General features: G+C 39.6%; 2 protein-coding genes across 7 annotated transcripts in view; both read left to right on the top strand.

Moving 5' to 3' along the window:
• Window positions 1-15,812, top strand: part of capn5b (calpain 5b) — a 64,920-nt gene extending 49,108 nt beyond the window's left edge. Inside the window, exons 8-14 of one of the 4 annotated variants that reach the window (XM_063485462.1) lie at window positions 880-1,075; window positions 1,160-1,282; window positions 1,371-1,567; window positions 2,996-3,117; window positions 3,226-3,279; window positions 4,692-4,828; window positions 8,198-15,812. In XM_063485462.1, coding sequence (XP_063341532.1) covers window positions 880-1,075; window positions 1,160-1,282; window positions 1,371-1,567; window positions 2,996-3,117; window positions 3,226-3,279; window positions 4,692-4,828; window positions 8,198-8,380 — 1,012 coding nt within the window. In that variant the 3' untranslated portion in view covers window positions 8,381-15,812. Of the gene's footprint in view, window positions 1-879; window positions 1,076-1,159; window positions 1,283-1,370; window positions 1,568-2,995; window positions 3,140-3,207; window positions 3,280-4,691; window positions 4,829-8,197 lie in introns of those variants that run through there. The other 3 variants (XM_063485463.1, XM_063485464.1, XM_063485465.1) reach the window with 3 other exon arrangements.
• Window positions 15,813-18,159: 2,347 nt separating this feature from the next.
• myo7ab (myosin VIIAb) overlaps window positions 18,160-24,204 on the top strand; it is a 51,327-nt gene continuing 45,282 nt past the window's right edge. For all 3 annotated transcript variants that reach the window (XM_063485507.1, XM_063485506.1, XM_063485509.1), the window contains exons 1-2: window positions 18,160-18,434; window positions 19,622-19,724. The gene's annotated coding sequence lies outside the window, so the exon portion shown is untranslated. The remainder of the gene's footprint in view (window positions 18,435-19,621; window positions 19,725-24,204) is intronic.

The raw sequence follows: 24,204 nt of genomic DNA, 5'->3' as shown, positions 1-24,204 counted from the left end.
AGGCACTGATGTTTGGGCCGCAGGAATAGTTTGACATTTTGAGCTTATTTTACTTCCTGCTGAGATTTTTGATGTTTTGATCCAAAGCTAAAGCAGGTGGCCTATAATGTCTGCTGTTACAAAGGTAGATGCTCATACATACTAAGGACATTATATTTTTGACAAACCCAAAGTTAGGACCAATGTGAAATGTATCTGTTGCAGGGGTTGAACTTCAGAACTGCTCTTCTGGGAAGACTAGAATGTGAAACTTACTTCTTCCTGTATTTTATTGTTTAATTCCTTGTGATGTAAATGAACCGCATAAAGATAATTAAGCAATTAAACATGGTCTAAAAGTATATGCATTTCTGTGTTGTCCTTTTCTTTGGCACCAACCTCAGAATGATGAGGGGAAGGCAGAGACATGAATAAGGCCTTCAAATCGCCTCTGATATTGTAGCAACTCAATACATAGCATATGAATGGCTCTTACAGTGAAACTAATTAATTTCTGTATCTCACCTACAGGTGGGTAGTTTAGCCAAGCATCAAGACTATAAGCTAGCCTGGCTTAAGCTCATTTATTAGTTTATTTATTACTTTGTTGCTTTGTTGCATGTATCACTAAAGAAAGAGGTCAAATTAGACATAAGATTAAGAAGATTATCTTCATCGTGTCAAATAAAATGATGCAGTTCTTCTTCAGAAGCCCTCGGCACTCAAACTTTAGGCTCATTTTATCTCAGCTCTGTACATCCTAACCGTTTGCTTTGCTCCTGGTTTTGTTTCCTCTGCTTTTGTACCTGTTCAAGATCTTCTTCTTTCAAGCTTTTCCCTCTAGTTGGTATCCACTCTCTCTGCTCTCTTCTCTCCTCTTTTCCTGCTGCCCTCCTGCAGGATGACATTTGATGACTTCTGCCAGTACTTCACTGACCTGATCCTGTGCCGCCTCATCAACACCTCCTACCTGAGCATCCACAAGACCTGGGAGGAGGAGGTGATGAGGGGCTCCTGGGTCCACCGGCAGGATCCCCTACGCAACCGATCCGGAGGCTGCATCAATCACAAAGCCACCTTCCTGCAGAACCCTCAGGTCGGTACATGTCGTGGTTTTGTCTTTAAGAACTGTGTGATCAGTGCTGGACTGTGATGCACCGTCCTCTTTTTCTCCTCCTAGTATGTGTTTGATGTGAAGAAGGTGGAGGACGAGGTGCTGATCTGCTTACAGCAAAAAGAGAAGAGAGCCACACCAAAAGAGGGCAAATCAGAAAATCTCGCAATAGGCTTCGATATCCACAGGGTAGAAACACGCACACGTAACCGAGAAATCTTCACAAAGCGGAACCAGGAAGTAAACCTGTGATAGATCTGGATCTTCTCCTTCACAGGTGGAGCTAAATCGGAAGTACCGTATGCACACAGCCCAGCAGAAAGTAGCAGGTTCCATCTACATCAACTCACGCTGCGTCTTCCTCAGGAAGGAGCTGAAGGAGGGCCGCTACGTCATCATTCCCACAACCTTTGACCCCGGGCAGCAGGGTGACTTCCTGCTCCGTGTCTTCACTGATGTGCCTTCAGACTGCAAGTAAGTGTATGATAGTCTTACATCTGGATGTAAAGAGCTACACTCGGAGGCTTTACATCTTTAAAGTCTCGGCAGAGGCTGATGCAATTGGATGCATTATTGGATGAAATTGTACTTCCTGTCAGTCACTTTACACAGTTACTTCTGCAAGAAGTAATTTGTTTCAATACTCGCTCCAAGACCTCCCATTTAATCAATAGTTACTAATCACTAAACATCTGCCTACACATCTGGACAAATCATGGGCTTAATGAGGGGAACAATGCTTAATGCTTGGTTCTGTGTTGTTCTGACATGTTTATTATCAGCTTCCTTCCTTGCCTGGCTTATTTTGATTTTCTCATACCAGTGTTGTCCTATCTAGCTTATTTCAATCATCTCATGCCTGGGTTTCAGGTATCTTCCCCAGCTTATTTTGATTGCTACCTTGGTTTAGGTTTTTTTTAGGTTTAGGTGCCTGGATTATTTCAAATTTCTTGTGCCTGGTTTTCTGTTGCTGAGCTCTTGATTTTTTCTTCTGGGACGATGCACTTTGTTCATATCAGTCTTAGACCCCCTGCTGCTGTTAGGTGCGGTGCACATTTCCAGTTGTATCTTAGGCCTTTTGAAGCTGGTGTCCTGCTTAGTCTTCTGCTCAAAGCCAGAATGTCTGTATTTCAGCCATTATAAACACTGTTTAAGTCTTAATATAAAATATATATAATTTATATATAATATTTTCCTGTCTTTAATTTTAAAAATGATTTATACAGTGTATGAGGACAGTTACAGTCCTACATTTACACTCATTAACCTCCTAAGACCCGAACTCTTCCACGGCATGCATTTTTAATTTCTCTTTGATATTCGGGCATATTGGGGCCTGATGAATGTAAAAACAAAGCATTACCAGATTTTTTTTTTACCTTATTTTTGTTTTTAAGAAAAATAAGAGCCACATATGAGGATATTCATTTAAAAATTTTGATAGAACAGTAGCAGTATAATGTCCTCGTAAGTGGATATCAGGCCCTTGTAGAGCAAAATTGAGTATTTTGGTCTAAATAACCCAAAATGTGATGTCCACATATGTGGACGCCAGGTCCTAGGAGGTTAAACCAGATTGATTCCTGTAATAACTCAACCACAGAAATTCTGCCAAGGAAATCATTCATGTTAGCTTAAGAGAAGGACTGCTTCACGCTGTGTTGATACATCAGCACAGTAACAGATAGTAGATAATTTTTCACCTATTATTTCCTGTTGCTTTTGGGACTGCTTTCATTAGGACATCCAGAAGAAGTACAGAACTTTGGATTTTCCTCTATTTCTGCTGACCAGAACCTGCTGCTGAAGCACTGGCAGCGTTATAGAGGCCTGTCACACTCCAACATGAGGCATATTTGTGTTCATACATCCATGTACCTGTGCTGTCTCCATCTTACTCAGAGAGCTGACCCTGGACGAGCCTCCTCAGACATGTTGGACGGGGATGTGTGGCTACCCTCAGCTGGTCACTCAGGTCCATGTACTGAACGCTGAGGGTCTGCAGGGACAGGACTCCAATGGAGGTCGGTATGAGGACTCCAGTCGGTGCGTAGCAGCCGTAACCTTGCCTGACATTGAGTGCTGTGTTTTGTATTTGCATGTCAATGATGAAGTGCTGTGAAAACCCACAGAGCTGCACTGCCTCAATCCCAAAAAGAGAGCGAGAGCCCAGAGCAAAGCACGAGGTACCTCAGCACCACCCGCTGAGATAATTTAGCTAGTGTAGTGTCTACTGCCTGTAGTGTGCAGCAGTTATGGCTTAAATCTCTTACTGTGTGTGTGTGCATGTGTGTGTTTGTGCGTGTGTGTGTGTGTGTGTGTGTGTGTGTGTGTGTGTGTGTACGGGTTCGTACTATCCTGGTGGGGACCAAAATCTGACTTTTACTATCCTGGTGGGGACTTTCTGCACCGTGGGGACCAAAATCCAGGTCCCCTCGGGGTTGAAAGCAATTTTCACACTCAAAATGCGGTTTTACTGTCAGGGTTACAATTAGGTTATGGTTAGGTTTAGGGTAAGGGTTAGGGTTAGGCATTCATTTTTAATGGTTAGGGTTAGGGTAAGGGGCTAGGGAAAGCATTATGTCAATGGGATGTCCCCACGAGGATAGCAAACCAGACATGTGTGTGTGTGTGTGTGTGTGTGTGTGTGTGTGTGTGTGTGTGAACTAACTGCTGTAACTTTAACACAAAAGTTCATGTGATTGTAGCGTCTTATAGTATGCTTCTGTTAAATAAGTAAATCAGCGCTGAGCAGTCAGTGTACACCACCCCCAAAAAGTCAAGCTTTATTTACATTTACTCCACAAAGAGCCACCAGAGCGACAGATTTTACTTTATTTTTACCCTTCCTGAGAAAAACTGTTCAAATCTTTTAATTGTTAGGCAAATGTGTAAACCACTACAGTAAGGAGCCACTCAACAGGGGGTCATTAACTGTTCGGATACCAAGTAAATACAAGGGCCAGTTTTGGTTTTACTTTAAATTTATAAAGTTAGCTTATGTAGGGGATAGCAGTGTGTCATGACTTAAGAGATAAATCAATGAATTTCCAAATTCTGAACACATTTAATGACCACCATGTGTCTGTCTCTAAAGCACTTTAGTTCTTAGAGACAGACACTTACTAAAAATAGATTTGACAGTCAGTTCAAAAGGGCTCAGATGTTTTTCATAATGCATGTTTTCATTTCCCCCCAAAGTTATTCAGTTCAGTGGGCTACATGCTGAACAGAGGATAGAAACAAAGTATCAATTCATAATGCCAGTGTCAGTCCAATACCAATACCAACATTGGTATCAATACTATCATCGAGCCGCCCACCTTTACTGCTTTGTACGGTACATACTTATAAAGCATAAGTGGAGGCAGAAATACTAGTTTTTTGTTGCTGTTTTTTAATTAAATAGTATTTTCAAATGTAGAAGTCCAGAGGTATTATCAGCAAAATGCACATTGTTAATAACAGAAAAATGTCCTCTGCGGCTGTTTTTTATTAATCAGTGTCCTATTTTAATACATTTTTTTGACATTTTGCTGGTTTTATCCCAGCAGAACTATTTTAAACTTTTAGATATTTGTTCGTTTTTTTCTGACAGCTGTAGATCCCTACGTCATCATCACCTGTGAAGGAGAGAGGGTTCGTTCACCAGTTCATAAGGACACACGGTGCCCAAACTTTGACATCAAAGGCCTGTTCTACCGCAAGAAGCCCAAGGAGGGCATCCACATCGAGGTGAGCTGTCACTCTGCAGTCCGTAGTGTGAAAGGTTGGAGAAAAAAAATGCAACTTCAAATTTGATTTGTTCTTTATCCCTCAGAAACTACAGCTTTTGGCCAGTGGCCTTTGACAACTTTCACATTTATACATGGCACCAAAATGTAAAGTGCACATCTTCTGATGCTATAAGGTTACTAAAAGGTTACTGTTTGCTTACTTTGGATTCCATTGCATAGTTTCACTAAAATCAAATCAAGGTAACAGGATGAGAAAACAAAATCTAGGAAGTCTAGCTATATAATGTGTGTTTATTCTGCGATCAGACCATTTTGTAACCTCTTTTCATCAGGCTCTGACAAACACATGGTCACTCTAAATTAAATACTAGCCATTTGAGTTGTTATATAACGCACATAGGGTCTTAAAAATCATCAGATTAAAGCATAAACTCACCTATATCAAAGGAAAGTGTGCAAAAACTTAAACACCAGCAGGTGTTTCATAAAAGGAAAAGAAATATCAAGATTAAAATAAACAATGTTCCAGGAAAAGGAAAAAAGCTCACGTTCATATCGCCACTACATGTAAAATAATTTATATATAAACAAAATAAAAATAAACCTACAGAACAAACATGTTATTATGCAGACATAATATACGCTGTGTACAAACAAAAAGTAGCCGTAGAATTCAAAATATAGGGTTGTCCAGCCAGTAAAAATCCAATACTAAGTATTGATCACATTTACTGAGAAATAAATGTTCATAATTACAAATCTTAAGTTTTCCTCAGGGGCATCAAACTGTTATTAACCCAGTAGGTAAAACATTTAGGTCAAACTACCGTAATTCTTTAACCATTGGTGCAATTGAAAAATTCCAACGGTTCCTGAAAGCATCAACTCTGTGCTTTATCAGTGATATGAGGGTCGTGACGGTAATCCCAGGTAGGGCGCCACATTCAGCGAGGCTGCTGCGACACTGTTCCTGGGATTATTGTAATAATCCTAATATCACTGAAAAGCAACAGTTCCCCGCTGCTTTCAGGAACTGTTGGAATTCTTTTATCGAGCAAGTGGTTCAGGAGTTACGGCTGTTACATATGTTGAAATAAAATGTTGCAAAACCTTACGTTTCGCCACATCCATCGCTCTCTGGTCTCACGTTGACATCCTGTGTGACAGCACTGTATGTGTGTGTGTTTTAGCATTTTGTAACTGAACACGTGGGAAATTTGAGTCTTGTAAGTTGAAAAAAAATTGACTCCTTCAGTACATGATGTAGACGATCTAGGGCATGAATAATATATTTCTTATATTTGTAGATATGTCAAAACATCTTAAGTATTCGCAAAGTGAAAGCAAGAACCTAAATACACAGTCGACAGTGACGGCTGCAGAAAAGTGGGAGCTAGCTGCAGGAATAATTTGGGTTGATAGTCCCGCGGCACTTGTCTTCATGCAGAGTTTCACAGCGTTTCATCGCTTGTCTCATTTTCAGTCCTTTTTCCCTTTATCAACTCTCTCTTTGAGCCTACGGGACGTGAGAATGAGGCTGCTAAGGATGTTTGCAGAGCATCCATAACCAATCAGTTACAGGCTCCATATCAGGCGACACGTGTAAACCAGTGTATTTGTGAGGGAGGTTATTAATAGTAATATGATGTTGGATTTGCTCGTTTAGAGCTGTGAAATTGTTTTATTTGTAACACAGTGAAATGAAACCATGAGGAGTGGGAATTAGAGCTGGTAAATCATCTGTATTTTCACACTGTTAGCATCAGAGAGAGAGACATCATTCATTTAAATAAATAAGAGAGTTAGACGATCACATGAGGTATCCTTCATGTTGTTTTTCACCAAACAATCTAAAAGATAGATCAATTCAAAACTGAGTAAAGAGACCTTCATTGAGCTTATTAATTTGTCCAGTAGAGCTCCATTAAAAACCCAAGTGTACTTAATGATTCATTTTATCATTTTCACTATTCATCCGTGGCCAGTCCTCTCGCTTTTACTTTGGAAATTCAGTCACTCTAATCCCAGTTACACGTCCCACGTTTTCAGGATTTCAAGATTTCAGATTGCAGTCAACTGAGGTGTTTTCTTGGCCCTTCTAATTTAAGTGCATAATCTTAGCTACTGTGGCTGCTATAGGACAAACATGTTTTAGACAGACGAGAGATGATGGCTGTGGCCGGCTGACCTGCTTGTACTACTGTTTGGAATGGATCTGACTGTTAGGCTTTTCCCTGTTTGTTGAAGGCTGTCACTCCATTGTTTTCCTCAGTTGTGAAGAGGCTGTAAAACTTTTTGAAAGCAGTCCAATAGAGTTGGAGAACCTGTTGAGGATTTGGTGAACTGTTGGTAGCACTGCCATTTCTGTTGATGTTAGCTGCTGTTAGCCTCTGTTAGCTGCTGTTAGTCCAGGTTAGCGAAACTGTCGTTGAAGTGGCTGTACCTTTTGTTAAAGTCTGACACTTGAGAATAAACTCTCATACGATGTAATTGCATAGTAATGTGTGTATACGTATGAATACAGTATCCCTTTTTTTACTATTATAAAATGTCAAACAATCACTGAGAGACAATTACCTTTGTGTTTATTGGTTAACGTGTGAATAAGGACTCTTTATTCATTTCATTTTGTTATTTAATAAATAACATTTTTTTACTATTAAACAAGCTTTTAATAGATTTCAAAAATATTTGTTTTATTGTTTTAAATCAGGTTTCCCTAGGTCTTTTCCCGTGTTGTAGTTGTGTGTCTTATTTTGAAAGAAATATTTACACGTTACCATAGCGACCAGAAAGCATTAAGGGTCAGAGAGGAGGATGTTACTTTCAATGTTTTTGGCGCATTTCAGGAGGACGCTGCTAATAAAGTTACACAATTACACAGTGAATTCACGTTTATTATTATATTTACAAAATACCACAGTTTTTGTCTTGGTTGTATCATTTTATTTTGTTGTATTTATCCGCGACACCTTAAAGGCCGGTCCGTGAAAATATTGTCTGACATTAAACCAGTCCGTGGTGCAAAAAAGGTTATGGACCGCTGTTTGTGACATGTGGTTTGATAACTTTGTTAAGTAGTATATATAGTGTGGGTACCCTTATACCACCACAAAAACTTTTTTGAAACATATACTCTGACATATAAGTTTCAAACGACCTGTGTGAATGAATGATGGAAAAAAGGTTCAATATTTCTTCGTTCTGCCTTGTTTCCTCAGTGTTTTACTTCTCTCCTTCCTAGCGTCTTCTGTCACTTTCTCTCTGGTGTATTTCCTTCACTGATTCCTCCTTTTTTGTGCTTACTGCCTTTTGTCTTTTTGTTTCCTTCTTTCCTTTCTGACTTCCTCCCTTGAGCGGCCAACAGATCTACAACAAGAACATGATCGTGGACACCTTCCTGGGTCAGGTGATCTTGTTCAGCGACCCCAACGAGCGCCAGGAGCAGCACACGCTTCACTTGCGCGACAAGGGCAGCCGCCAGGACAACGACCTCCCAGGCACGCTCACTGTGCGCCTCATCACGTCCACCACGCTCACCAACATCTGAAGCGGCAGTTTATACGATTGCAATGATCGAAGCTCAAGGTGGCGTACGAACCGTGCCCGCCGTTCACCTTCGCCGTTCATCTTTTAACCATCGCGGGAGCTCACTGTGTCTTTTTTTTCCTGCCGCTTGCGCTCTTTGTGTGTCTCTGTTTTCCTTTGCTTCCTTTAGATTCACAGGGTTTTATTTTTGAAGGCCTGCATCTGTATATCTTGATGGAAGCTGTACAGGGGGTTTGTACAGACTATTTTTAAATACATTCCTGTCAAAATTGTTCATCAGTCACAAATTTGTTCTTAAAGTAGCAGAAATCTCCATCAGAGCAACAGTTTAAGAAACTGATGAAGTTTTACCAGATTTTTTTGCTGTTCTGACCCTTAATTACAGACTTGTTTTTATTTCATCTTATACTCACACGCACACACACACACTTATACATGAATATAATACATATGCAGACATCTCTGCACTCTCCATGCATGTGCCACTGTTTCCAAGGGCTATGCATTGCCTTAAGGCTGAGTTTGTCTCTCCTCTTTGAGGAGACGAGGGGAGGTGGGTTATGTTGAATACTATTTATCTTAGCACAGCCTTGGTTTAGTTTTTTCTTTGTCTCTAAAAGTTTGCATTAAGCCCTGCTTTTTGCCATCGTGTTATCAGCTTCTGTCTCCCAAATGCTCTTTTATGACTGTGATAATCCTCCCGCCCAGCCAGCCAGCCCAACCACCCAGACACCTCAAGTCTTCAGCAGTTTGCCGGTGCTTTGGAGAGCATGCAGCAGTCTGTCACTTTTTACGTTGGACTTCAAAGCCAACAGCAGCTCTTCTCTCCCCTCGACTCAGTGCTTTTTCTGTGTTGTTCTGTGAGCGCACCCGCGTGTGTGAAGTCTTGCCTCCCGGTTTCCATCACTAGCATCATTCGAGAATGCTTTCCGTCGCCGGCTGCTATGGACGATCTCTAAACTGCATGGCTTTTAAAAAGAAAACGAATAAACCCCAAAACTCTCTGCCTGTGCTGCACATCTCTCTAGTCGTAGCTTAGCAGCCGGTGCTTCCGATAGTGCTACCCCCTTCCTCCTCCCCATGCAAACATCTTTCCAGTCCAGTGGAGTGCAAAGATTCACCCTGACATAAATCAAGTGCTTTATGGGACCAAAGAGGAGCCAGGCCCCCTTTTCAAACCGGCCTAGCCTGGCCCAGCCCGGCCCAAGCCTAGCGACAAACCGCCACCCCCTGTGCCACATCATCTCTTAACGGCAACACCACTGCCTGACGCTTCCTCTGACTTGAGTCTGTCGGCCCGGGCCAAAGACTCATGCCACGTGATCCCGAAAGACAGCAGCTCTGCAAGCGTGAGTGTGTGAGACTATGTGTGTGTGCGTGTTTGAGTGAATGTCATGTTATACCTGAAAGAAAAAGATCACAAAGGAAAGGTGTGAACCGAATAGTAAAAGGGACCTTTTTTGAAGGGAAAGAACACACCTTGCACTTTATTTCTTTAGCTTTGAGGGGTAAAAAGAAAAACCCTCGGAGACTACGGAGAGAGAGGAGTGCTTTAGCAGAGGAGACGTCCTGCCAAACAACCTGTGCCATCGCCTTGTTCCTGGCTTTGCCTCCACAGCAGGAAAACAACTCGGACGAACTGTTGAATTCAGATGGTTTTGAATATTGAACCAACACTGGTACAGTTTAATCTTTTCTCTGATGACATTTCTCGCGTAGATCATGTGGCCATCCGATCCGACCTTTTACCATCCAGTCGGCTTCTTGTGACAGAAAATAACAGCCTGTGTTTTTTGTTTCTCTTCAAAAGTGCAATCCAAGTTTTATAAACTTTTGGTTATTACGTTTTTCCCCTTAAAATTTGAAAAATGTAACTTATGGTTATTTTTAAGACATTTCCTTTGAATGTAAACCATTAGTGGACTAATCTCTCAGACAAAATATCAAGCCCCCCCCCCCCTTTTTTTTCAGTGCCCTTTTCCATGACTTGAACTGTCACTCATGGCATTTAAGTGGTCACACATGTTCGTGTACAGCATCTTTATAAATGTGTCTTGCATGGGTTATTTTTCCAAGATATCCACAGCCTTGTATTGTACTGTTCAATTGTTACTCTATATATTTATTCTTTCTATCTCAGAAGTCTTGGAAATGCTAGTTTTGAGCAGTGAGCATGTCTACACTAAAATGCACCTCATGTCAGTCTGATCATATCAGTCTGTTTGAAGCAGTTGTGTCTTGTACTACAGTGATGCATTCATAATGCCTCTAGCATCTGTGACCATTAGCAGCAGTTGTCAACGACTATTTAGGTGCTATTTATCTTCTTTGTGGTCTTTTTGTTGGTTTCACTCAGAAAGAAAGTGAACATCACGTAACACGAGAATGAATCTGAAGCGTGTTAACAGTGCAAACAGCCGGTGTTGGAGACTGTTGTGCAGAGCAGTGTGAGATTAGACAGACTGCCGGTTTTTATTTGCAGACTATTTCCTCTTTTTTCTGCCAACCAGTTCCATACACTTCTCTGAAAACAGGCAAGCTCTGCAACATAAAATTGATCCTGAAGTTGGAACCTGTGACTATGGGAAGAACAGAGGTTACTCCAGCTTTCACCACTTTATGTTTTGCTCCTGAACGTGTTTAAATAAAGGCTGGCCCTCCGGTGGTATCGATGCAGAGTTCCCTCCTAACCAACACCTACTGTGAAAAAGAGGTGTTTGGGTAAACAAAGAAGGCTTTCCCCCTCCCTCACACAGAGAGTGGCCTACTGCAAGGCACTGAAGTCCCAGCTGTGGTTAATTTAGTTTGGTTAAAATGAGTTTCTCTTTGTCCAAAACAGTGTAAAGATCTTTTTTGTCTATGTGCTAAAAAAAAATTCAGACAGCTCAGATAAATGAATTTATTGCGGAAGATTATCAGTGCCAAATGTGTGCACAGGTGTTGTGATACAGAGCTTTTATTTTTCCTGAAAAAGAAGTATCTTTTGATCTTTTGGGTATTTTCTGAATCCTTAAAGTATTTTCTAACCACCAGATATTGTTTTTCCCGCACAATAAAAATTTTCAACCTTTAAGTTGCAGATGTAAATTAGAAAAAAAACATTAAGGCAAAAACTGCATTTCATATATCGGCCACTTGGGGCTCCAATACAAGTCATTGTGCTCTGTTAAAAATGCCCATGTTTACAGAGTTAAAAAAGAAAGTGTGTATAGTCCAGAACACGATTTCTGTCTTCGTATCGAATGAATGCGAGGTGAATGTTCATACTCATCTGTTTGGATTTGGTAATGCTTAAAATTTAGGGATGTGGTCGCTTTGTTTGCAGACAACAGCTGTAGTCAGCAGCTGTCTGACTTCACCGCCACCAAACTAAATCACTCGACCTTGTTTTTGCTCTTGGTGCCTTTTGATGCATTTTAATGGATTATCCAAAAACTCCTCTCCATCGTCTTTTCTAAATTCTGGCTCCAATAAAATACCATAGTCGTGGCCAAAACTCTGATGTGAAGGCTTCAAAAATGCTGAATCTACAAACTAAACCGTGTCCATTTCCATCTTTATATACAGACTATGTAAATGACCTGCATCCTTCTTAAATAAATGCAAAATTAACCAGACTTCATAAGAAACTATGCTGATGCTGAGTAACAAAATTGGCAAGGCTTCACGAATAGAAAATATCTTGAAAGTAATTTTTTATTGTTCTTTTACTGTGCAGGAGACTAAAAATCTTTTGTTGAAATGGTTCAAGATGTGAGGATTCTGGAAATGCTTTTGCAACCTTAAATGTCAGTGTTCTGGGTCTTAAAGTTATTGCCTGGGATTTATTTTTCAGAAAACACAGCCTCTGCTCTGTGAGTGAAATATAGTTGTCAGATATGAAAGATATAAGCTGGAATCAGACAAATACCCTCTCCTGGTAAACATGCTGCTGTGACGGGCTGTAGTTTTGGTGTTTTAACCAATGAGGTTGCTTACAGACAAATCACATGGGACTCAATTAGCCCATATGGTCCCCCTCCCCCTCTCCAATCATCAGTCTGTTTACTGCAGGTTGACACGAAATGCATTGCTTGTTGCCCAGCAGTGTTCCTTATCTGTGATTCCTGTGGATGAAACCAGTATTTCTTTGGCATTACTTGCACAAATGTGTATGTTAAATGGGAAATGGATGGCTGTGGATGTGTTTGGAAGACAAGAAATGACCAAACCTTAAAATGCCTGAGCTCCTCAGCGTGTCTATAAATTCCTGGCACTTTTCAGAGGAAGATCGTTCCTACCACTTGAATACATAGGTGAGGGTAGAAACACAAATTGATAAGTAAATAAATACCTTCAGGTCTGTCTTTACTGCGACAGACTGCTCTGCTTTTCTCCAACTCGTGAAGAAGACCACAAGATACTTAAACTCCACCACTTCCTGGAGTAGTACTCCACCCTTTTCCATCATGGCCTGAGACTCGGGGATGCTGCGATGGACCTGCCATCTGTCCAGGGTGTGCCTCACTTCTCACCTAGTGCGAGCTGGGATTCGGATAATCAGTTAGGAAAATGGATGGATAGATATGGCCCTTATTTTTTTTGTTGTTGAGTATAACAGCAGATAAGTGAAGGGAGATTATTTTTCATCAACTCTGACAGGGACTGAACAGGACATTATTTGTATTCAGAAGTACAAGCTTCCCATCAGCCAACCTGGATTTTATTTCCCTCTGAGTGTCCCTTCGGCTGATGCCAGTTCTGTACTGTGAGGTTTCCAATCAGTGGTTCGCGGCTCCGGCTGTTTCTTTATTCATACAGAAGTGACGCAGAAATATAACGGCTAACACCGAAGTTGACAGCTGCGACACATGTGAGTATTTAGGCACTAGAGTCAGCAATCATAAGAGTACGGAGTCCGAGCCCCAACTCATGTGCCAAAAAAAAAAAAAAGGTGTTTTATTTTGAAGAGATGCATTGTGGGTGATGGAGTGTTTGAGTTGGACAAATGCTTTTGTTCCTCACTACATGCCCAGTTTTGTTTCTGCCTTTTGTCACCGTGTCGATCATTGTAATTGTTGCACATTGTAATCCTTTTGCCAAAAGTGTTTAATGGCTTTCACTGTTAACCACCACACAGACACGCGCACACACAAACACAAGCACACACTAACACACACTTACACAGACCAGGCTTTGTTGGAGTGTCTGGACCTTTTTTTGATAGTTGCTGTAAAGCGTATCAGTCTTCTGTGTAGATTTTCTGCATGGCCATGCCAAAGCAGGTTTGAAGAAACTGTTTGAATGAAGCCGAATTAGTCACAGCGGCGGCGACTTTTGTACGAATCCAAAAATGCCAGTGCATGTAGCAAAAACACTTGAGATCTGCTCGCGCCAACACGAATCACAGAGTGTTCATTTTCAGTTCTCAGAGTGCCGTAAAAACTCACTTGCTACTTTGATAAACATACTGTGTGAAGTAAAAGGCTTGTGTTGCACACTTGCATGCATGGAAACAGTAACCAGTTTTCTAATATTTTGTATTTAGTATCCAGCAGTATACAGTATGTATATAAAAGTAGCAGGAACTTGACTTATTAGTTTTTATCATGAGATCCATCTTTCTGGTGGACGCTTATATCCTAGACACTCATTTCAAGTGAATGCACTTTGTGTTCACAACCTCTAGTGATCAGCTAGAATGTGTAAAGGAATCAGATTGTTTCCCTTATTCCTTCTCCCATAATGCCTTGTGTGAGTTACAGTTAGATCCATAAGTATTCGGATCTTGTTTCTTTACTCCTGTACACCACCAAAGTGGATTTAAAATCAAGCAAACAAGATGTGATTGAAGTGCACACTTTAAGCTTTAATTCAAGAGTTTTAACAACAGAATTGCATTATTTCAGAAACTTTTCTTACTCTTGGGGTTTGCTTTGGGCCGTTATCCATTCGCGCAGAGACTATAACCCTCTATACTTCATAATCATCCTGCTACTTCTATCAGCAGTCCCATCATCAATAAAACTACAGGGCCTCGATTCTTCTGGAAGTCAGACATGCCCACTGCACAGTAGTTTCACCAACATGTTTAGGATTAAAAAAAATATGGACGTAGCTTCTGTGATGTCACCTACTGGTTTCTGAAGTCATGTTTTGATTGGTTAAAAAAAAAGTAGTGACAAAAAAATTTGTGGGTCTGATTGAATCCTAAGTTTGGAGGTTCTTAGGATGTTTTATCTGCTTGATTTGTCATGAAAAACCACAGAACAGCTCATCAATCAACTGTTCTATTACTTTTGAGCCTCTGAAATGAGGAACTATGTATAAAAATGTCCTGAACAGTTAATACAGCCCTTTTAGTAAAGCCCTTTAATTACACTCTAAGTCTGTACTTCAGTCACATCTTGATTATTTGATGTAGAAATTCACTGAGGTGGTGTAGAGAAACAAAATTACAAAATCTGTGTCATTGTCCAAGTGCCAGTCACCTGCCTCTAATAGGGGCATAAGAAACTTATGACATAGATTGATTGGGGACTTCAAGCTTGCAGGTGTTTCGTGAAATTGAAAGGACTACACAATGATCAAGCACACCTTTCATACATGCAGAAGAAAGGGAACAATCCAGAGATAAAGAAGGTTTAGGAGAGCATAGATGCAAGGCGGAGAGAGGGAAAATGAAGATGCGTGAGAGGTCAGGACTGCTGATGGTTCAGCACAAAAGAGCCTGAGTGAGCCTCATCTCTTAGGTCATCCTTCTCTTCTTCTCTGGTATGAATAAGCAGTTACGGCTCCCAAATCTTTAAGAAGAGCGAAGACACCTGCAGTCATGATGCACACAAGGTTCAATGGAAGTAGGAATCAAGTGAAAACATGTTGGATTTAGAGCGCTTATCATTTCTAGACAGCCTCGTCAACTTGCTGCATGAGTCTAAATTGGAGTCAAGGAGCGGCTGCACCAGATATCACGTTCATCCTAACGACAGCATCATGTAGGCCATACCGAATTTGACACTCTGACATTTTTAATCTGAGCTCAAAGTCTTGTCCACTCAAGGAATGAGCTTGTGATTCTTCTTGTATTTTTCTGCTGTTTATTAACTGGAGACTGGAATACCTACTGCATGGTGACTCTTCTAGAAGATGCTATGGTCTTTATAACAAGTATCTTTTATCAGTATTTTATAACCTTGTTAATTTTATATATCCACTCCCAACTGCTGTGTTTACTGATAGCTAGGTATCAGAGAGCCGTGCTGTATGTTCTGTACTGTGTGCTTGTCTGTGTCTTCTTTTTCAGCGTGAGCTTTACTTTTTGTTCTGTTTTTTTTAACGCTTGTTCGTTTTAATTTGGTTCTCGGTTACACTGTGGTTATTTTATAGCTAAGATCTGAAATTATTATTTTTTCTTTTGTATTTAATGTCAACTTGTGGCATGACTTTGAAATAAAACGGGAAAACTTATTCTGGGTCTGTCATAATTTTTGCAATTTTTGCAAATTTAACTCGATGAGTACTTCTTCTTTTTCTTTTCTTTTCTTTTTTTTTTTTTTTTTTACAGCATTTAAAAATTCAATTTAGTACAACAAATAGACACGGGCAGTGTTGGGGAGTAACGGAATACATGTACCGGCGTTACGTATTTAAAATACAAAATATGAGTAACTATATTCCGTTACAGTTACCGTTTAAAAAGGTGGTATTCAGAATACAGTTACTTTGTTGAAACAAATGGATTACACGGCGGTCTTTTCCTGTTTCATATGTTTCTATGCCCTGTCTATTTTTGGTAATTCCACGCTGGTGGAAACTCAAACGAAACACGCATTAAGAGGCTGTGTCTCAATTTTCGCGGCCCATGTCACCCCTACTTGCAGCCCGCATAATGAGGTGAAGAAATATTTTTTTTTAATTATTATTCAAAAAAAGATCTACCAGAAACGGGAGACGGAAGCATGTAAATATAATAATAACCACTGCAGCCAAGAAGAGTGCCTGACGAGCCCAGTTGTAAGTAAGCTATTAAGACTCGATTGTACACTGTGTTCGTGTTTTCCTCCGAAACAATAAGTTCCGTTGGAGCAGCCTTTCAACGCCTCTCTCTGTCTCTCGCTAGCAAAGTTGACCCAGACAGCAAAGCAAAGCTAGTTTTCAGCTACGAGCCCAACACAGAACCGTATTAGCCAGAGGTCCCTTTACTACGGTTCGGAGCCGCGGACCTGTTTTATATACGCGCAGAATATAGCATGGTATAGTTTACTATACCAGATCACTGCTAAAAGCAGCCTTACCTATGTCTACCCTACTGTTACTCATTTTATATTAAGATTTAAAAATCTAGTTGGTATTGGTATGGCGAATAACCTCCAGTAATAGTAATAAATCACACAGCAATAGTAGGCTACATTCATGTAGTTGTAAAAAGCATGAGAATATATTAAGTAATCCAAAGTATTCACAATATGTTACTCTCATTGAGTAACGTAACGGAATACAATTGTAATTTTGTAAGTTTTGTAGCTTTTCCGAATGATAAAGACCTCCATCATGGCCATTCACATTACACCAATTTAATTTAAAAAAGAGGCAGATAGAAAGCTACTATAAAAACAAAACCTGCTCTGGAGAATAAAATACGAAAAAGATCGCACCCTTACTTAAAGAAAGTGTGAATGCATGGGGGGAGCGATGTTTGCACAAACAGAGCTGCCTTTTCATGAAAAAAGAGCAATGTCGATACTTGGAAGAAAAAGACCAAATTAAAGCATCGATCCTGTTCCTCTAATATCGATCCAACACAATACTGACACTGATATCTACACTACTGATAAGTGGATTATTCAGTCCTTTGAAAACTGAGCCATAGTTTTTTAGTTTAGGGTCCTTTCAGACACGCTGTATTAGCTGTTGATGATTCCTGAAAATCATCACACAGCAGAAGTTTTGCTGAAATATATTTAAACTATTAAAATAAATCTAAATTAACAGTGAAGTTGTGACACATGATCATTTTAGGAGGTCTTGCTGCTAAGAAACACAAAAGTGGCCTGATATCAGCTCAGCGCACTCTGACACACTCAGGCAAACGGTGAAGAAGACAAGAAAACTTGGATGTAAGTTATGAATAATTAATAACAAAATCTGTGAATAATCAATTGAACTTTGCTGTGTTATATAAAAGTATACGCTGAGCTCTCAGCCGGTGCCTGCTTTTTATTCTCCATGACAGAAATTAAAAACTGATTTTTCAGAACAGGAAATTTAAAAAGCCAGATATTTTCAGATTAAAATATGATGGAATCCCTTCATACAGTTACGTGTAACAATGTAACTCTATATCAGGGATGTCAAATTCAGTTTTTGCTGGGCTGATTCTGGCCCTGGACCTTGTTTGACACCCCTGCCATATATAATATATTTATTAAGAGCTAAATTAAAGCAGTGTTGTTTACATGGATGCATCTGTCATGGAGCACTGAGATTCATTACAAACCTGAAAGACCTCACCCACCACTGTGTGTTGCACCCTCGGGTTAGATGAATGGGTCTAAACAGTATACAAAGGGACACAGGGGAGGTTCTGATCATAAACAAGACACGAAAAGGCAGATAATCTACACAATTTAAAACCTGCGCATCAGACGATCTGCATTCCCTTTAAAATTCATACCAGAACCAGAACTTGGAAATCATGACCTGGTTCACCTCCCTCTTCACCTCCTTCCCCCAGCTGATCCCTGTACAGTATGTGCCACCAACAGGCTCCACCCTCCCAGCTAATCAGGATCAGCAGCCATGAATGAGACGCAGCAAGAGAGTCTCGAGAGCCCTGTTACTGACCCAGACATCAGACTGTGAGAGGGCTGCAAGCCACCTGCAGGAGGCTGCGACCACAACTCAACCAGAAGCGCAGAAGTCTGTTGGAAAGATCTAAGAAAACGACAGGAGCAGAGAAAACTACTTAATTCTCCAGTTTCTTCTCCAGCCCTTCTTCAGCCATCCTGTTAACTTTGGGCAGAAGACAACAGAGGATAGAAGAGAAGAATAGTGGATCTTATGAATTGTGCTGAGAGGTAAGTGGGGCAGACGAACATGGGTTGAGGCCTGAGGGCTTATTAGGCCAGAGGGCCGCTGCTCTGCTATAGCTTTAGACCAAAGCCTCTTATTGCTCACTTCGTCCTGTGCCAGCACTTAAAGCAGCCATTGTGTTTCCCTCAAAATAAATAGATCTGGCTGCACTGTGTATTTATTCCATGAAGTCTGGATGGTTTCTTCTAAATTAGATTAGAGATCACCTCTTGTCACATAGGAACGTTTTTAAGTGTCTCTTTGAGAGCAAAAACCAATGAAAGCGGCACAGAGGAACATCATTCATGCATTACAGCAGGTTAGAGAGGAGCAGTGAATACAAACGTCAAACGCTGAGAGCTTTTCAAACTCAATTATGGCAGCAGGAGGTTCTCCCATTGAAGAAGCTGAAACTAGAGAATGGCATTTTTAATTTGATAATCCACAAACTGATTAACTGATTGTTTCAGCTCTTTACTCAAGGTGCTCCTTTTCTAGCACATTTTGGATGGTTTTCAACCACATTTATGAGACCAAATGGACTTAAAGTGTAGATATTCTGAGTTGGGGGGGATTTAACAGCTGTTTCAGAGCTCAATAATTTAATTTTTATGCAAAATCAAGATGGGATACGTGAGGAAAACACCAAGAAGTTGCAAAGTTGAACCAGCGAGTCTGCCTGTGATCCAAGAGAGCAAACATATCTAACACTATTATAAGAAAAATGTTTTTTTTTTATTAGCAAACCAAAGGGTTGGGCCTTTACAACTTCATTGTAAAGAGTTTAAATAGATTTAGATTTAGGTCAGTTTAAATATGAAGTGAGAAGACCAGCAGCAGACGGGTGACCTTTCTAGGGTGTACCGTACCTGTCACCCTGTGACCCAGTGTTGGGTTGGATTGGGCCATGCTTGAATGCATTACCACATAAATCATTTGTGCACATATACAACACACATGGGCCTTCTCAGAGATTGCAGTCTTTAGAGAACTATATGATTGTGGTTTGTCAAATTGGCACCAATATACACAATTTAATCAATTTTATTGGCGCACCATATGTTTGACATATAAAAGGTAGATCCTAGAAGTAGGGATACAGCTGAGTAAAAAGTACCTTTAGATGTTGCTGACGTGCCCCGTTTGAGTATTATTATTTACTTTTGAGGTTCTCCTATGTTGTGTTTTGCAGACACTGAAGCACTTGACCTCATGGAAATGAGTCTCCTGAACTCTCTTGATCGATGATGAACGTTGCGCGCCCCTGTGCGCCGGAGCCTGTGAATCCCTGCCATGTGAGTCACAGCGGACGCATGTGCTGTGCAAACACTTGTTCGAATAGCATTAGAGGCCACACACACAGATTAGCAGCCGGGGACTTAAAGATTTCTCTCAGCCGTTACATGAAAATCTCAGACCAGAGTGACTCTGGGTCTCGTAAGAAGAGGTTGAAGAAATAGTTGTTATGCAGAAAAACAGCAGGAAAGTTAATTTCTATTAGTAAACCTTTTTAGATTTTGGCAAGTGGAAAAAAAAAGAGAAAAAATTAACAATAAACTTTCAGTTGCCCAGTGAGAGCTGATTATAAGACTAAGACACAAACAACACCTGGCAGGTGCTTAATTATTCAATCAAGATCTGTCAGCCTTTTGTGGCCTATCAGCCGGTTTGTAGCCTCATTAACCATGACGCTAATGTTGGTTTTCTATTCAGTCCCCTGATTTCATGCAGATTAGAATATCTCAACATTGCCATTGAATTTTTAAGTGTTTTCCTCTGAAGCCACAAACATGAGCTTCGTGTTTTTAGTTTTAGTTAAATATCCTAGTATCTATCAGCAAGGCTGTGGGAAGGTGGGATGCTGCAGTACTCCCTATCATAAAAGGCAGACACCACAGCACGGTCAAATGCTCCCAAATATAGACAACAAAACTTATAAACAAAAAAACCCACATCTTTATTGGGGCAAGAGTCCAAAACTCCAGACTGCAGATGAGGGGAAAACTCACTGGCAGATAAAAAGTTCAAAAAGTCAGTGTTACAGAATAAGAACACAAGCAGTTTGAGGGTTTAATTATACAAAAGGGAAGATGGGAAACATCAGGGGAACACAGCTGAAAGTAATCATGGAAGAGAAGTCGAGGGACTATCAAAAAAAAGTCAAGAACAAACTCAGCAGAAAATGTATAATAATAAACAAAAGAATAGATAAGGGTGTTTACAATTTTTTTATACACTATTGCTGATGTCATTTATTTAAGAAGTAGTGATTTTTTTTCACCAGCATCATGATGAAATGTCGTTATCTAGTAGTAACCAGTAGTTAAAAATGGTGCATTTGAAATGAGCGATCAGCTGAGATCTATCACAACCCATAAGAGTAATACAAAAACATGATTTTTTTTTTTTTAGCACATTAAGTAGCTTCATCTCTTTGAAAACTCTTAGAATTGTCACACGATGCATGATACACACACTTTTCCCCAATGGTTGTTATATGCTATGCAACTTCAGCTTTTGGTCTGGTAAAATATATCAACAATGAGGGTTGTTTTATGTTTTGTTTTTTTCTTAAGAGACTGTAGTTTCAAGACTGGCCTACTTTTTAATGGTTTCATGATCAATTTTCTCACCTGTTTATGAGCCTAATGTTTGCATCCTGTCATAATATATTGGGCACGATTCATGTCATATTGTGCCTCAGCTGTGTGGAACAGTTCCTTTAAGATTTGGCTCTTTATTCTTGTCTGCTGTGTGCAGCGAGGGTTCGGTAGTTGCAAGAGTGGCTAAGATGTACTATGATGTATGGATTAAGGACAACAGGAGGAAGCCAAGCTGAAGGTAGCAGAGTTGAAGGTGCTGAGATTTAAATTGGGAGTGGACAGTTTAACTGATTACATCAGAAAGAACGCTCAGGTTGAACAGTTTGCAGACAAAGTTAGGGAAGGACTGCTGAGATCGTGTGGACATGTACAGAGTTGGGAGAGTGGATATGTCGGTCAAAGGATTGATTTATGGATGTAGTGAAGGAGCACATGCAGAGGGTTTGTGTGAGGCAGGAGTGAGGTGGAGGCAGATGATCTGCTGTGGTGACCCCAACAGGGAGCAAATGAAAGAAGAAGACTTTAGTGATAAGGATTTAAGTGGTGTTGTAAAATTTCTTGTACTCTTGTGAGCAAAATCTGTTGAACTACTAAAGTATTTCATACACCTGGCTGTCCTCTAAGCTCCACAACACTTTTATCTTCTCTTTTATTTCTCCCTATAAATGATTTAGGTTCTACTTTAGGAACTTTTTGTACTTATTTTTTCCCTCCTATTTTCAGTATTACCTCAATATATCAGTATTATGTCTCGCTCATAAATATGTTCAGGTTCTGGGGAATTGAGACAACTTTTGCGCTGTTTCTGCACAGAAATTCAAAGTCAGGCAGTTTATTTACATGGTGTTGCTTATCCTTTGCTGCTATCAGAATAAATGGGGATTACCTCCAACAGATCACATTGTGTCATCCTCTTCATAAGCAGCTCAATGCAAAAGCGTGTCAGTTACATAGGTTACTGTGATAATGGTTTGGATCCTTTATTATATTATTATTACTTTTTTTATTAAACAAGGCAGTGTTAGTAAGCAGGCAAGAAATATTGAATTATATATTGCTTTTTACACCCAGGAATTGCAAAGTACATTAACCTCCTAGGACCTGGCGTCCACATATGTGGATATCACATTTTGGGTTATTTAGACTAAAATACTCAATTTTGCTCTACATGGGCCTGATATCCACTTACGAGGACATTATACTGCTACTGTTCTATCAAAATTTTAAACGAATATCCTCATATGTGGCTCTTATTTTTCTTAAAAGCAAAAATTAGGTAAAAAAAATAAATCTTTCTCTGCCTTTTAAGAGATCAACCTCGGAGGTTCAGGAAACGTGAGCGGAAAACTAAACTAAAAACTAAAACTGAGTGAGGAAAATATTTTAGTGAACTGGAATATTAGTAAAAAAAAATAAAGTGTGTGTACTTACAAAATTAAAATAACATAAAAATACACAGGAAATTTATTTGGTTTCTTTATTTTTTTGTCAGCATATGTCAACAGAAATCAGCCTGTTAATGCTTTTAGCAGTGTATAAGTGGCTTAAACGTTGTATAACTTCAGGTATTTCACAGGAAAAGAAACAAATTAATCTGGGAATAATTTAAGTACTCTTTAATTTTAAGGTAATTTTGCAGTAAAACAAACAATTTCTTCATCTTACATTGTAAATACACTGCACTTTTCAGGACAGTTGAATAATAGAACATCCGTCATGCACACTGACATAATGAATACTAAATAAAGATGTAAAAAAAATAAAAATGGGGAAATAGTGTTTGTTCTTCTGCAAAAATAACATGAAATTGCATGTGCATTACTTAAAACAACTTGCACAGTACTTACATTTACATAACATTCTAGTAAGTTCCTTTTTCCTGTAAAAGCTTCACTCAGGACCCCTTTATTCTAGTTTGCCTACTTTTCAGGAGATGTAATCACATGTAACTTCAAATAAAATGCATTGAAATTCGTCTGATTACAGTGGGATTACGCCCTTAGTTGCTGGCTGTATTATAAAGTGAGACCAATTTTTACAATGGAAAGATTCACCTTCTCCATGACATTACATCATAGTTTTCCCAAATGTATCTTTGCATTACTTACTGTACCTTATTTATTTTCTTTTTATTGTTTAATTGTATTTATATCTTTACTAAGTCCTGTTCCTGTTTTTTATTAAATTTTTTCTCTTTCACTCTTAAAAAAGAGAGAAAAGGTGTTTGAATAAATACTTATAATTAAAATAAAATAAAAATAAAAACTAGTGGAAAATGTGAGGCCACAATGACTCCAGTCCACATTGTTAAGTCAGGTGGAGAGCTAAGTGTCTGTGTTTGGGACGGTTGCCAGATTGGCACCCTGTGGTTCTGGATTAGAAGCTCTGTCTTGGTCTAAGCTGAACATATTGTGACTGGTAATTAACTGTATATCATCAACTCTATTGCCCTTCAATAGTTTCACTTCACCAGATGAAGCTTATTTTTTATGTGCATATAATCAGACTTTAATACAGTTTTCTTTGATTTGAAGTCTAAATAAATGTTAATAGATTTATTAGTGCTCCAATGGGTATTTAATAGATTTAGCCCCTCCCCCGTGACATGGTTTATCTTCATCACTCATATCCTCTGGGTCATTGTGTTTCTTTTCTGGCCACACAGGCTATTTATATTACTAACGTGTTTGTTTTTCCTCAGAATGAATTAGCAGAGAAGCAGTCATCTTAGTTTTATTTCTCCATTCGCCCACCTCATTCATCCTGCCTTTATTAATTCAAACCAATCTATTTGTTTTCTAACAGCTCCAAACCTCGCCCTGTTTAATTAGCTTGTGTCACTCATACTCTAGTAGTTTTTCTGTGTGTGCTATAGTCGGTACATGCTTCAAAATACAAACCTTTAAAGACTAACAATTCCTCTTCTATAGTTCCTGAGACAAAAAGGCCGCTATAAACACGTATCCCACTATATGTAACAGCCACATCACCTTTAATATAAATGAGTACAAAAACAGTAAGACAGCCTCATGTGGAAGGAAAATCATAGCTGCAACAACTATGCCTCGTACTTAAGCGATGGGATTAGCCCCAGGAATCCCAGTAAGCCTTTAACAGCCCCTATCAGACCCTTTAAACTCTGCACCCGCCCCCTGTTTCCTTCACTGGTTGA

The sequence above is a fragment of the Pelmatolapia mariae genome, linkage group LG10_11, assembly GCF_036321145.2.
Source record: "Pelmatolapia mariae isolate MD_Pm_ZW linkage group LG10_11, Pm_UMD_F_2, whole genome shotgun sequence".
Taxonomy (NCBI): domain Eukaryota; kingdom Metazoa; phylum Chordata; class Actinopteri; order Cichliformes; family Cichlidae; genus Pelmatolapia; species Pelmatolapia mariae.
Note: the sequence above shows the minus strand (reverse complement) of the source record. Positions and strands in the feature narration are given on the sequence as shown.